Source organism: Coenobita brevimanus, chromosome 84, assembly GCF_032717465.1.
Source record: "Coenobita brevimanus isolate Jiangsu-jjx chromosome 84, ASM3271746v2, whole genome shotgun sequence".
NCBI lineage: Eukaryota > Metazoa > Arthropoda > Malacostraca > Decapoda > Coenobitidae > Coenobita > Coenobita brevimanus.
This window is the reverse complement of record NC_137037.1, coordinates 8,968,423-8,983,957: the sequence shown is the minus strand read 5'-3', so window position 1 is coordinate 8,983,957 and position 15,535 is coordinate 8,968,423. Positions and strand designations below refer to the sequence as shown.

The following is a 15,535-nucleotide window of genomic DNA, read 5'->3' as shown; positions in this document are numbered from 1 at the left end:
ACGCAAAACGTGAGACGAACGATAACGACTACAAAGCCATTACGACTCCTATTCTGGACAGTTATATTGTGATAAATTAGAAGACACACTGACCTGGACGTTAACACAGGTAACGAGCAGACAAAATCAGGTTAGTCGTACCATAAGAAGTTTTGTTGACAACTGCATTAACATACAACAACCCTGGAACACGAGACGTAAATGCGATAATAACGGAACAAAACCCATTGTTTTTTGGCACATCTGGCATCATTGGTGTCTCATTCCACTGGATCAGTAATACCACGTGGACAAATCTCCTCACACGCCATACTCTAGATAGGTAATCTTTATTTTGTTACTATATTAGGTAACGTGGGGTCTGACGGACCCCAAGGAAAAAAAAAAAAAAAAAATACTTCCGTTTGAGATATTTCAAAATGCTTCAATACACAAATAATTCAAACCCTTATCTTTAAATAGGGCCAGAAAAAATAAAATTTAATTGAAAAAATATATTTTTTTTTAAAGTTTATTCAAAAATGGTTAAATTTTAGGTATACAAATTTTAAAATTAAATCTTGCAAATTGATAAATAATATCATGATTCCTTGGGTGGTCTGCAGTAGACCGATGTTGGGACCTTCTGTATACAAAAGGAGAAAGACAGCAAATTGAAATAAAAAAATCACAAGAGGGCTCAACTGAGGTTACATTATAGGTAATCTGGGGTCTAACATACCCCAATGGCTCTATAGAGCAAAATCAGAGCCAGGTACAGCTATGACCCCATCATCCCCATGAAGAGCATCACTAGGCAGGAAGGTAATGACACGGACAGATCTGTAGACCTTATGCTCATATTTTTAAAAATTAAATTTCGGGGACTGGGGTTTCTGAGACCCCACATTACCTATCTAGGGTTAGGTTAGCCACTATTTGGACAGCTTTATCAGGATCCAACTGTAAAAGATTTACTGCTAATTAGGGAAACTAGTATACGGAATCAATGTATTCCTAACTACTGTTGGCGTTGAGCTGGAAGCTGTTAGGTGGGCAGTACCAGATTCCGCCAATAATTTACCATAAATGCGGCAACCGCATCAACCTCGTTATGGATGGTTTCAATAATATGAGTAGCCTATGGTACCTAAATGGAGTAAACTCTTCATAGCTGAATCTCTAACACTGGTGAAGATATACTGTATATTTCTCAAATTCTGTCCATCATAACACAATCTTACAAGAATATTTAACCAATACTTTATACAAGAATGGCGAGAATACAACATTCAAGATACGTGGAAGGGTGGGGAGTGGGGAAATTTGTATGTGATATAGCCGGCAATTGGTGTCTCAGGAGCGTAACAAAAATCGTGTACTCCTCGTAAACTTTGCACCAAACATACCCACCTCCCTCTGGTACTATACTCCACCACATCTCCACCAGCCATGTCTATGTCTTTAGCTCCACCCGCATCGCCAGCGAGTGAAGGATATGCAGACGAGCCTGAAGACACAGACATGACTTGAAGGAGATGTAGAGCAGAACAGTAACAGAGATGGGGATGTTAAGTGCAAAGTTAACAAGGTTAATAAGATTTAAGTACGTACCTGAGGCATCAAAAAATTTAGAGAACTGTTGTCGTCTCTATCCACTCAAACCCCGTATTTTAAATGTTTTATACTTCTTACCGCCCGACGATTACATTCAGCTCCATGAAAACACCAAATGTCTATGGGTTTAGCTTATTTCACTTCACATCTTTTACAGCAGAAGGGTTTTCTTTCCCTTTTTTTCCTGACGTGAACCTACTCTGGCGGTAGCAAGAATACAAAAATGTCTAGGCAGTGATAAGATTAATATAGGCTAAATTGCTTCCTACCCTTTCAACCTGACACAGGTCTTCCCTGAATTTGATAAAATGGTTCGGGGGAAGAAAGAATACTAAACACAAGCGCGTTGGTGGATCGAGTACCTGTGTCGTGCCGGCCAAACCATCAAAGGTACAGTGGTAATGGTGTACGGCTTAGTTACCAATAAATTAATCCAGTGATCATTGATTGTTACTTCAGATCTATTCAAGTGACGTGGTGTGTGTGTGTGTGTGTGTGTGTGTGTGTGTGTGTGTGTGTGTGTGTGTGTGTGTGTGTGTGTGTGTGTGTGTGTGTGTGTGTGTGTGTGTGTGTGTGTGTGTGTGTGTGTGTGTGTGTGTGTGTGTGTGTGTTTCAGAGTAATCACAGCAGCCAAAATGTTAAAAATACGAGTAATCTATCGTTATATCTAGTTTCCTATATTAACTTCAGGCGGGCTAACATACATCCTAAAAGGGGTGAAATATATATATATATATATATATATATATATATATATATATATATATATATATATATATATATATATATATATATATATATATATATATATATATATATGATGTTCAATTCTCTTGGTGTTATAAAATCACTTGGACAAGGACATTCTGGCTCACACTGCAGTATTTTACGTGGCTGAGGGAAATCATTGTCGTCAAAAGGTAACAAGCTCTCATGGATCGCGTGCGATTCTACACTTATTTTATGCAGACCTAAACGACAGAATTTTCTTCAGCAGTTGTCTATCTACCTATCCATCTTTCTCCTGTTTATATCCAGATGCCTAAAACCCGGAAGGGATGGGCACAAACAAACTGACTGACCCTATATCCCCTGTAGTCAGGCTGCCCTTTCTCCAACTCATACCACCCTCATTAATTTACCTCTCCATCCCATCCCTCCATCTCATTTTTGGTCTCCGCATCCCCCTGTCCCCCTCCGCCTCACTCATGCACACTGCCTTAATCCAAGCACAAGGGTAAAAAGTATGATGGAAATGTAGTGTCCAGGATCTATTCTGTTAATGCTAATACCAAGGATTTATTCGGACGTGAGAGACACACATACAACTATACACATAAACAGTGCGCAAACACTCTCTCTCTCTCTCTCTCTCTCTCTCTCTCTCTTTCTTTCTCTCTCTCTCTCTCTCTCTCTTTCTCTTTCTGTGTGTGTGTGTGTGTGTAATTCACCGGGTCGGTCAGGATCACTTGATGGTCGTGATCGTCAGCTTTTACCCTCCCGGAAGGGAGCTGAGAGCTCATATAGGCCGATCTAAGGGCAAGGCTGTGACCTTCACACACGCACACACCCGTCCCCTTGCTCAAGGGGGACAGTAACCACCCACTTCGTCAGTGAAACTTTTCGCAACCTGAGCGAGGCGCGAACTCCCGTCCACCAGTTGGCAAGCGAGAACGTTACCACTGCACCAGCGAGCGGTGTGTGTGTGTGTGTGTGTGTGTGTGTGTGTGTGTGTGTGTGTGTGTGTGCGTGCGCTCGCGCGCGCGCAGAGAGGGGATTTCCAAAAGGCAGAATGAATGAACAGAGAGGCAAGAGAGGATGGAAAGGTAAGAGGAGTTAGAAAAGGAGAACAGAAGAGGGGGCAGAAAATAAAAGGGAAGGGGGAATGGAAGTAGAATGGAAGATTGGAAGTGGTGAAGGCAGGTGAAAGGAGGGTAGGCAGAGAAGGAGTAAAAAGAAGGTAGGAAGCAGAAAATTATATACCCAGGAAAAGGACTGAAATTTTGGAGAAAGGAGGTGAAAAAGTAAGTACGGGTTGTAAAGAGGCAAAGGGAGAGGCGGGCAGGCAGCAGAAGTGCATCCACACGCATGAACGGGTAAGGGAAAGGAACCTGATCCAGCCAACCTACGGGGAAACGCTGGCGGAAGTCAACACCAACTCTCAAAATTTCGTAATTACCGTTTCAGAGTAAAGTTGGTAAAAGGCAGTGGCAGAGTGTAGGGGGTGAGGGGGGGGGGTTGGCTAAGTGTGGTGGTGGTGGTGGTGGTGAGGGGGGGGGAGGGGACCAAATGTAGTTAATAGGTGCCTCAAAGAAATGCTTGTGGCTCTGTGGTTCAGTAGTAGTAGGTCATTTAATATAATTTTAGAGCGTAATTATGTTATGGAAAAATGGTGTCTGACCTTTAGGGACAGGATAACTAAATATAAAGTGGAAAAGTGTAGGAAGAAATATATACTGGAAGTGTGGTGGTGTGTTATGCAACGTTTGTGGTGTGTGTCTGGTTTGCGTTTTTGTGGCAGTTGGTGGTGTGCCATCAGTTGGGATAAATTTTGTGTTTAGGAAAATACCAGTAGTGTGGAATATTTGAAGAAGATTGGTGGTGTGTGTTGCATGTGGAGTTGCCTGTTCTGGGTTGGTGGTGTGTGTTACATGAGGAGTTGCCTGTTCTGGGTTGGTGGTGTGTGTTGCATGTGGAGTTGCCTGTTCTGGGTTGGTGGTGTGTGTTACATGAGGAGTTGCCTATTCTGGGTTGGTGGTGTGTGTTGCATGTAGAGTGGTTCTGGGTTGGTGGTGTGTTGCATGTGGAGTTGCCTGTTCTGGGTTGGTGGTGTGTGTTGCATGTAGAGTGGTTCTGGGTTGGTGGTGTGTTGCATGTGGAGTTGCCTGTTCTGGGTTAGTGGTGTGTGTTGCATGTGGTGCTGCCTGTTCTGGGTTGGTGGTGTGTGTTGCATGTGGAGTTGCCTGTTCTATGCTGGTGGTGTGGCATTACCTGGGATGGTTTTGAAGTAAGTGATGGGAGTGCTGGTATGATGGGTGGTGTGGGATGCTTGAGTTTTAGTAACACAGTAGGTTTGTTTTTATCTGACAACGATCCGTAAGCTTTGTCCGATCAGTTGATGACCAGCTGTAGCCAGACTGGACGGATGACCCGACTAGTACCCAAGGAGACTCATTCCTACCTTACTGTAAACTACGGCTATTAGAATTTGATACAAAGACTTAATAGTCATGTTGTAAGTGACCCAGTCCGTCAAATGAAAACACACCAATTGTATTTGGTCGTATGGAATTACTTCAGACAACCTAGCTATCTATGTTGTTGATAACTGCTTAAGGGTATAATAACTGGAGATTAATGGTGTAGGTTGCATATGGAATGGGCAATTTGATCTTGGGATGCTTGAGTTGGTGTGTGGGATTATTTGGAATGGTTGTAGGAAACAGTTGATGGCTGTTGGTTATGGCTGTGGAAAAATAAGGAAGGAAGTGACTGAAACCTACTGATATACGGTGGGGTTCGTGTGCCAGACAGATGTGTGTGTAGGTGGGTGGCTGTGGAAAAGTGTCTGGATTATTGTTTGATGCTTGGTGGTGTTAGATAAGATCCGTGTACTATGCGGATGTGTGTGCTGGCAGTGTGGGATTGTTGTGGAAATTACTAGTTGAAGTTTGGTGGAATTATTGAGGCAGATAGTGTGGTAGACTGGTAAGCTGAGTGGTGTGGTACTGAATGATGGTGGTTTGGAAGACTGAGTGGCATGTAATGAGCGTTCTGTGATGGCTATGTGCGGCGACGTGGCCTTAACTGTTATACATACTGTACAGTGGCACTGATCGGTAGAATGACAAGTAGATAGAAAACCTCAAATCAATGGTGGGTGTTCTTCATTAGAAAACTAACAGTAAAAATTCTCTACACACATAACTGCGATGAGTGAGAGACAGGTAGTGTAAGTGACAAACAAACGGAAAGACAGAAAGAGACAGGCACACAGATAAATAGGGATAAATGGACATGGATAATGACTGACAGATGGAACAGACAGATGAACAGGGAGGGAGGAAGATGAGTTCATACTTGAACCCTGTGATTCTTTCTATTCCTGTCCTCCTACGGTACTCTACGTTTCTAATCCTAATCCTTCCTTCCTCCCTCTATTCCTTCATTGCCTCCTTTTCCTCCTCCCAACCGGTATTCTCTCCCCTGCCTCCCTTCCCATCCTGTCATTTTCTGCCAATTCTTATCCTCTTTTCTTCCCCACTGCGTACTTTTTCAGTCCCAGCTTTACCTCCCTCTCTCCCTCCTTGCCTGCCCGCTGAAATGTTAACTCTCTCTCCCTTCCTCCTTTCTCTTATTTCTCTGGTTTCCTCTCTCTCTCTCTCTCTCTCTCTCTCTCTTCCTTCGAAACCGCCTCTAACCCAACCCTGTCTTCCTCTCCAACCACTAATACACCCACCCACCCCTGTCCCCTTATACTCGTTCACCATGTCCTCCCCTCCGCTCCTTCCCCCCCCCTTTGACACTTTTCCCTAAAACACCTGTCCCCTGTAATTAACCTGCCGCCCCTGATACTGTTCACTCTAATTTTGTCCCGTCGACAACTAACAAGTTCAGGCATTTACTGTTTGTATATAAAAATGTGCATCATTAAACGCACTGGGCTCCAGCAGCTAAATTTTGCCTGGTCGTGTGAAGCTTTATCAGTGAATTTGCTCGGATACAATTAATTACGACTTTACTGAATATAAAAGAAAATTAAAATCCACATGTTCTGACAACCATGAGACAATTATATTAATTTCAGGAAGAAGCTCTAGTAGTAAAGAGGATAGATAGACGAACCTGAAGATACAGACATGACGTGCAGGAGACGTGATGCAGAACAGTGCCAGAGGTGGGGACGTTTGGTGCAAAGTTAACAAGGTTAATACGTTTTAAGTTCGTCCCTGAAGCATAAGGGGAAAAAAAATAGAGAACTGTTGTCGTCTTTATCCACTCAAAACCCCAGTATCGTAAATGTTTTTATTTCCTACCGCCCGACGATTACATTCACCTGTATGAAAACAAATATCAATACTGTAAGTTAGTTTTCTTTCCTTCATTTTCTGACATGAACATACTCTGGCAGTGCTAAGAATAACACGAAAAAAATCAAGGTAGTGAAAGGGTTAATATAAACTGCTTCCAACCCTTTCAACCTGACAGAGGTCTACCCTGAGTTTGATAAAATGGTTTTGGGGTAGAAAGACTACTAAAGACAAGAGGGACAATATCAGGAACATGAGGAAACGACGAGGAAAGAAGAAAGAACAATAATGCGGGAGGCAGGAGGTAATGGACAGTAAAAGGGGAAACAAAATGATGCAAAAAAGATGATAAGAGAAAATACGAGACAAAGGAGATAAAAGTAAAAGGTGTGTCAACGTGGAAGTGAAGAGATTCCTTTTTCTTGGTTTTACCGCATTTCGCGGAAGATGGCAAGAAAATAAAGATGACAACTAAATAAAGGAGAACGGGCAAGACAGAGGTGGTTACAGAGATTCGAAATGAAGAAGGGAGAGAGGAAGAAGCAAGAAAGGGAGAGATCATCAAATAAATGGAAAGAGCAGGGGGGAAATTGAGGAAGGAAAATGTGGAAGTGACGAAGATAAGTAGAGGCGCGAGGAAGAGGAGGAATGATAAATGGGAAATAGGGAAAAGGAGTGGGTGGAATGAAATGGGAAATGAAGGAGAAAGGAAGGGATATAAAGAAAAAACGTGGAGACAAGACGAAAGGATGATTCAAAAAGCTAATATGTAAATGGGTTGGCCAGGTAAGTTGTCTAGTACATTTTTTGTTTCTGTATTATATTTTGCTAAGCAGTATGAAAAGAAAAAACGCGAAAAACACGAAGGTGGAAAAGGAACACAACAGGGGTTTGGGGAAGTACTATACAAGAGGTAAACAAGAAAAAAATATGGGAACACAGAAGGCAACAGAGTTCAAAGACAGAGGGTAGTGCAGGGACTGAAAGAGTGATTCCTTATCGTGGTTAAATATTATTCCTGTGAGGCAACAAAAAGGTAATAGTAGTGGGACAAAAAAGAAAACCAACATACGTGACGTTGTTAGAAAAAGGGAGGCATACGGCAGAAAAGAAAGAGAGGAAAAGAGTGGGGAAAGGGTAGGAAAAAGGAAAGACATGAGATAAGGGACACTCGAAAAGCTCAAAGGTGGATGAAGGGTCAAGAGGAGTGATTCATTTTTCATGGTTGTGCTATGCTTCCTGGGAGCCAGAGATAGAGATAGGAAAAGGATAACAAGGGAAGATAGAAAACAGAAGAAAATGAGATAAGCAGATGTTACTTCCGTGCTTACAAAGGCGGGGTGGGGTGGGGCGAAATGACATAAAAGGAAGAGGGAAAAACAAAGAAAGCGAGGAGAAAGGAGAAAGAAGGGGAGAGAAGAAAAAGATAACTTGAGATGAAGATACAGAAGAGGAAGGGGGAAAAGAGGTGAGACAGATGCTACGAGGAAAAAAAAAAAAAAAAAAAAAAAAAAAAAAAAAAAGGCAGCTGGAGGCATAAGACGAGATACTCCTCTCTGGTGTTTGTTTTATATATATTTCTTGTGTGGGTTTGGTGCCCTCAGGTGGCCGCCAGGTAGGGCTAACAACGATACCTGATGGGGGGGTCAGACGTGGCAGGGAAAGGGATAGAGGGAAAATACGGAATAGGAAGGAGGGGGAGATGAGAGGGAGAAGAAAAGGTGATGGAATGAGAAGAGGAGGAGGTGGGGGAAAGGGTCAATGAATAGGGGGAAGGGTTAGATGAGAAGAAGAAAAAGTGAAGTTAGGGAAGCATGGGTAGTGTGGGGTAAAGGTGAAGGAATAGAGAGATGGGGAGATGGGGGAAAATGGTGAAGGAATGGAGATAGGAGGAGAAATCGGTGATGGGAAGGGTGAGGAGATAAAGATCATAAGAGAGATGGGTTAGAGAGGGGTGCGGTTTGAAGAGGAAAGGTAGGGAGGACGGAGAAGGGATAAGGATATTTATACCATAGATACTCATGTCTGTATTATTGTCTCTTCACTTAAGAGGCCGTTCCTTAGCAATTTAATACAAACGAATAAAAAAAAAAGAGCAACTGTATTCACCTAATTACCACTAATTAACCCACTGACATGACACTGATGACTGTATTCACTTAATTATCACTAATTAACCCACTGACATGACACTGATGACTGTATTCACCTAATTACCACTAATTAACCCACGCGCTGACTGATAATTACTGAAATCAAAAGCCCACACTTGTACCGTATAACAAACAACTTCAAATGATTTTTATTTGAGGTTTCCACTAGGTTAACGGCTGCTTGAGAAGGACGCCTTCATGTGGTGGCACTGATATAACCGAGCGGCTTCACTGTCCGGTTATACAAACATCTCTCTACTCCCTCCCTATCCCCAGGAACAAGGATGGTGGACTGTACGAGATGGGTGGCTTTAACCTGCAGTCCACTGGGTTCACATTTCACATGAACCTGGGGCTAAACAACAAATACTACTATTACATAAATAACAATAACTACTACTACTACTACTAGCTACTACTTCTGTTACTACTGCTACTACTTTTATTAATACCATAGTACTACTACCACTACTACTACATACCACTTTTGCTACTACTACTATTTCTGCGCGAAGATATCAAAAATACCGCCCACGTATTCACTGCGCGTCATAAAAAGCGACCAATCTTTCCAGTACAGTGACGTCCTCTTTAGTTTATTCTTGATACTTGGTTCAGAGGAAACTTTCTTATTTACTGGTGATATCTGATACAGCCTTCAATGGCCCATTCATCGCAACAAATCTTATAAGAGCTGAATCATAGTGGAGAGAGAGAGAGAGAGAGAGAGAGAGAGAGAGAGGACTCCTTGCCTAGAAGCTGTCTGTCTCGGAGCTCTGGCCGATCTTTCTCTCGATTTGGACTCTGTCTGAATTACTGGTGAAGATTTTCGTCCGTTTTACTCAGTTTTTGCCAATTTAGGGACTTAGTCTCTGGAACTGTCTTTTTTTTTTTTTTTTTTTTTTTTCCCCCCTGGGACTTTGTCTCAGATTGCCTGGGTGTGAGTGGGAGTGTGTGTGTGTGTGTGTTTGTGTGTGTGTGTGTGTGTGTGTGTTTGTGTGTGTGTGTGTGTGTGTTTGTGTGTGTGTGTATTGTTTTTTTTTTTTGCCTGCCGTTAGTGTCCCTCACTGTAGTACGACGCCCAACCCTGAAGGGGTGCCGTTAGGGCACTTCCATGAGGGGGGGCCATTAGGGCCTGGTTAAAGAAGGCAGTGAGGGCGGCTCTGCTAGATTAGGGAAGACCCGCAAGGGGCAGTGACGGGGCCTACGTCGCCCTTTAGAGGGCGGGGAGCATAGGTTGCCCGTCACTGTAGGAACTTAGGCCACTTTTCTAGTTTATCTTTTTTTGGCTGTGTGTGTCCGAGTGTCTGTGCTTGTGTGTGGGCGACGTGTGTTTGTGTGATCTGTGTGTGTGAGTGTGTGTGTTGTGGGGATGAAGGGATCAGGTATCCCTAGGCCCATAGGGCCTAAGTGCCCCCCTCCTTCCATGTCGAGGAACTCCCCACCTAAGTCTGTTGTGGGTGCGAAGCAGGAGCAGCGCCTCTCCTCTGACAGCTCCAACTCATCGATAGCTGGGGATTTCTCCACTGCTCACCCTACTTCTCGCTCCACCGGGGCTGTGGCTCATCGCTGCTCTGCTGCCTCGACTACCTCCTCTGTGCGCTCAGCGAAGGTCGCACGCCTCCACGAGGCAATGGAGGAGGTTACCAAAGCTCTGACTGCTCCCACCACCAACTCGGCCACCTCTGCTTCCTCTCGTGCTGCACGCGGTCCCGCCACCAAGCAAAAGAAAACACGCTCCTCAGCCTCTGCTTCCTCCAGGTCGTCACTCACCTCCATTCAGCCAAGAGTGTCTCAGAGCATTCCTGCTGCTGCGGCTCCTCTCGCCCCTGCTCCTCCTGCCCAAGCCACCACCACTGCATCTCCTGCCCAGTCTCCAGAAGACAATAATTGGGTCACTGTGTTGAGGAAAACACAGCATAAGACACAGGGAAATGGCTCCCTCCAGGCAACACGCCCGGCGGCTCCACAGGAGCCACCAACTGCTCGACGCCCTGCGGTGTCAGTTGTGGCTCCTCCACCACTTCGCTCTTCCTTCCCCACATTTCACGTTCCGGTCCAGCTGGGCTACAGCACCAGCTACGACGTGGTCGCTACCCTGGAGTGTCGCCTGCCAGGGCTTGCAGCAACGAACTGCTTCGGCCGTGACGAGAGCTGTGTGCTCATCCCTGCCTCCGAGGAAGCGTATCTGCGGTTGAAGGCAGCAGCGGAGGACAAGGCTTTTCCGGTGCGTCTCGTGGAGCTGACACAGGGTGGGCAAGTAACCAAGGCTACTGTCGTGGGGTATCCCCGGTGCATGCCGGTGGAGATCCTCCTCCAGCACAGCTTGGTGGAAGAGGCGACGCGGTGCCAGAACCACCGCACACGGGAGGGGACACAGCACGTATGCGTTACACTGAGAGGCCCTCTAGTCCCACAGCTAGACCTGGGGAACTGGGGCATATTTTACCTTCGCCCCTTTACACCAGAGCCGCTGAGGTGTTACCTCTGCCAACGCTATGGACACCATCGCGCCAACTGCAACCGCCCTGTCGTGTGCGGGATTTGCAGGGGTGCCCACGACACAGAGCAGCGTCTTGCATGCTTCAAGGTGAAGGAGCCCGTCACTGCCCGCTGCCCCAACTGCTCTGGGTCCCACCACGCATGGCACCCCAGCTGCCCAGCAAGGATGAAGAGGGTGCAACAGGGACGGGAACGGCAGGTCGAGTGGGTCAAGCACCAGCAGGCCATCAGTGCCACTCCAGCTCCCCCAGGCACTTTTGTCTGGGGGCAACAACGCCGCCCTACTTCACTGAGTCCACCAGCTCTCAAAGAGGCCGACTTCCCGCCTCTGCCCACAGCGCTCATCCAGGGCCAAACTACTGCCAACGTCCACCATCCGGCAGAGCACTCTGCCCAGGCTCCGTCACCCAGCCCCGAGCCTTGTCCCTCAGCAGCTCCCACCCAGTAGACTCCACTCTTCACCATGGAGAAGATCAAGTCACTGGGAACACAGATAGCAGTGGCGGTGGTGCAAATGATTGCACAGATGATGGGGCTGTCACTGAACACAGACCCAGCCGTGACCACAGTCAGCCTCATTTTGGACGAGGCGTTCGAGAAGAAGCATCGACTCCATTCCCCTGCCTCTCCTTGCCCTCGCAGGAAACCTCAATGGGAGCAGTCAGCCACAGCTCAGCTCCACTCCACTCCACCACCAGTCGATCGGGCACCACGTCCTCCAGTGTCCTCCGTGAAGCCCTTACCAGTAATGTCAGTGGACACACTGGTGCCAGTGATCCAGACTCCAATGGAGGATGCTTCGCAGATGGATCCACCTGCCTGTGAGATGCCTCTGCCCATCTCTGTATCCTCCAGTGGAATTGCCTAGGGGCCAGGAGTAAGCTCCCGCTCTTACTGGAGGCAGCAATGAGGGATAAGCCTCATGTCTTCCTGCTGCAGGAGACCCTACTGCCAGAGCGGGCAGCTTTCCATCTCCCTGGCTACACCACCTATTGCCTCCCATACGTGAGTGGTGTCACGAGGGGTTGTGCCGTCCTGGTTCGGGACCACATCGCGTCCACAGATTGCGACCCTCCTCCCTTCTGTGGACCTGGTGTGGAAGTTCAGGGTGTGGTCCTCCACCTAGAGACGTCATCCCTGACAGTATACAACGTATACCGAGGTCACAGGAGCACCCTGGAGGTGGGAGACCTGTTCTCTCAGGTTACCACGGGTAATGTATACATCGGGGGCGACTTCAACGCTCAACACGCCCTTTTCTCCTCGCCGCTTCCATCCAATGAGGCAGGGCGGCACATCTCCATAGTTATGGACGAGATGGAGGGAGTTTCCCTTTTAAATGACACTGCATGGGCCACACATGTCGCTGGGGGTTGCCTCGACTTGTCCTTTACCTCCTCCCCTCTTGCAGGCTCTGCAACCTGGTCGCTCCACTCCCATCTCGGAGCTGATCACTTTGCAGTGCAGGTTTCTCTGCCCATGGCTCCACTTCCGCCCCCCCCACTCCCTCCACCGCGATGGGATATTCGCAGGGCTGACTGGGCTTCTTTTGGCCGCGCTTTGGCGGAGGCCTTGAAGGCATTTCCTCCTGCCCCAGATCTCAAGAGCCGAGCAGATCAAGTAGCCCGTGCTTTCACACAGGCAGCCTCTCTCACCATCCCGCTGCAACAATGATCTGCAAAGTGCTACAGAGATGGCTGGATCTATTGTGCCTGGGTCAGGGAGCTGAATCACCGACTGAATATGGCGCGTAGACAATACCGGCGACGCCGTACATCCCCGCACCGTAGGTATCTGGTCGCAGTTACGCGCCATGTCACATCAGAGAAGCGCCGCCTCAAAGAGGAGGAGTGGATTGGGTGTGTCGTACCCTGGATTCTCGCTCGAAAACTCCGTGAGATGTGGAGGAGAATCCGGTCCATCACTGATCCACGTCCTCCTCATCCGCCTTCTCATCCTGACCCTGCCGCTGAGGCCAGCCGTCTTGCGCAGCACTTCGCTGACCGTTCCGCCTCCCACAATCTCCTGCCGTCTGTCCGGGCCCTACAGGTGCAACTGTCTGCCTCCCATTTCGCTGAGATCCAGGCTGCTTGTGACAGGCCGGACCCTGCTGATGGTCCTATCACCAGTGGGGAACTTCAAAAAAAGCTTCGCCACAGGAGTGACACTGCACCTGGGTTTGACGGGCTCCCCTACTCAATGCTAGCTCATGCTGGAGATTGTGGCAGTGAGCAGCTGCTTGATCTGCTCAACCTCTCGTGATCTGAGGGTCGTTTGCCAAGGTCGTGGAAGACGGCAGTCATCCGCCCAATTCCTAAACCTCACGATCCCACCTCCATGCGCCCGATCTCTCTTCTTAGCTGTGTAGCTAAGACAGCAGAGAGGGTTGTGAGAGATCGCCTTGCCTGGTGCCTGGGACCGCTGCACCCGAGGATTTTTGCCTACCATCCAGGCAGGAGTGCTACGCACTGCCTAGCCTCCTTCCTCGGGGAGCTCAGAGGGGGAAGGGGGATGGCCGTCTTCCTCGACCTCTAAAAAGCCTTTGAACTGGCCAGCCCTGTGGTTATTCTGGCTGCTCTTGCGGCCAGGGGAGTGGGCGGCAGATTGTTGTCATGGGTCAGGGACTTCTTCAAAGAGCGTACCGCAGGGGTCCGCTTTCAAGGGCACCTCTCTCCCTTTCTATCGATACCCCAATGGCACTCCGCAGGGAAATGTCTTGAGCCCTTTACTATTCAATGTGTTGGTGGAAGGGCTATTAAACATTGACTATGGCCCAGGAGTGACGCTACTCAGTTACGCTGATGATCTGGCCCTCATCTTTGCAAGACGAGACTGTTTTACTCGGGCCAACTCAGCTCTTTCTAAGCTCCAAGATAAATGCAATGAGTTGGGCCTCAAAATCAACTTGGAGAAAACTAAGTGTCTCCCCTTTGGACTTCGTCCCCCAGATTTCCCACTGACTCTTGGTGGACACCACCTTGCCTTTGTTACTCTCTACCAGTATCTGGGAGTCTGGTTAGATGGCGGCCTCACCTTTGCGAGACACGTAAAATACCTGCGGGAGCGTGCTTCAACATGCATGGCTGCTCTGAAGTGTCTTTCAAGCCGGAGCATGGGGACATCTTATAGGGTCCTCCGAACTTTCTACGTTCATGCCATTAGGTCATTGGTGGACTATAGTGCCATCTGCCTAACTGGCCTTGCCCCATCGATTATTAGTTCATTGGAGGTCTTACAGAATGATGCACTCCGTATCATGTTGGGCACTCCTCCCTGAACCCGGCTTGTTAACTTACGTATGGAGAGTGGTTTGCCGTCTCTGGCACACTGCACTGCATTAAGAGCAGCAACTATTACTCTCCAGCTCGTGCAACATCGCCCTCAACTGCCCGTGTCCCTTCTGCTAAAGCGGCTCCAGTCCAGGCCCCCAGCCCTTTTACCACAGCGCGACTGGGCCCGCACAACAGCTGCCGTTATTCACGGTCTGGGTGCCGCCCTGCCATCTGCCAAGATAAAAGACCTACCCTGTCCGGGGTTTGCTGCCCCACCACCATGGGACCCCCCTCTATTCACGATCCTCTGTCCCTCGGAGGCGAAGCCACGCTCCTCCATCCCAGCCATGCTGCGTCAGGAAAGTCTTCGTAGGATGGCTACCCTGCACTCCCCTGACACAGCCACTTATTTCTCGGACGGGTCTGTCAGTCCTGATGGCTCTGCTGGGTCGGCGTTTGTGTGTGATCGCTATACAGAGTCCTGGCGACTCTCTTGGGGAGTCTCTGCATTCCAAGCGGAACTTGAGGCCATCCTTGTGGCATTGCGCCATGCCTATATCCACTCTCGCAGACATGTCGTACTCCACACTGACTCCCTATCATCCCTCCAGAGACTCTGCTCACTCTCTCTGACTGACAATGTATTCTTGATCACTGCAATTCACCACGTCGCCTCTCTTCTCTCCAGCTGGGGTGCCACTATCACCCTCCACTGGCTCCCAGGTCATGTGGGAATAGCAGGCAATGAGCTTGCTGATGCTGCAGCTTGCGCCGCTTGCTCCCTACCGGAGGTCACATTTCCGCTTCGGCTCGGCACCTCGCACCTAGTCAGAACATGGGTTAACACCATTGGCAGACCATCATGGGATGACCACCAGCTTTGCATTGCAGAGGGCTCACGCTCAGCCGCATGGTATGCCACTGCCACTTCTTATACCGCGCTTTTGCCACCCCCTGGCCTACCTAATTATCTAGTAGTGCA

The 15,535-nt window shown here is 48.0% G+C and overlaps 1 protein-coding gene across 1 annotated transcript; it reads left to right on the top strand.

The window, feature by feature from the left end:
• The first annotated feature begins 13,024 nt into the window (after positions 1–13,024).
• Positions 13,025–14,558, top strand: LOC145410033 (uncharacterized). Its single transcript, XM_080280250.1, has 2 exons — positions 13,025–13,508; positions 13,870–14,558. The coding sequence occupies exons 1-2, from the start codon at positions 13,025–13,027 to the stop codon at positions 14,556–14,558; spliced, it is 1,173 nt and encodes a 390-aa protein (XP_080136376.1).
• The last annotated feature ends 977 nt before the right edge of the window (positions 14,559–15,535 follow it).

Bases quoted from the DNA above. Each gene is read 5' to 3' on its own strand.
- LOC145410033 (XM_080280250.1), top strand. From the start codon at position 13,025: ATGGCGCGTAGACAATACCGGCGACGCCGTACATCCCCGCACCGTAGG. The intron at 13,509-13,869 runs GTGAGCAGCTGC...TCTTGCGGCCAG, and splicing joins TCATGCTGGAGATTGTGGCA to GGGAGTGGGCGGCAGATTGT.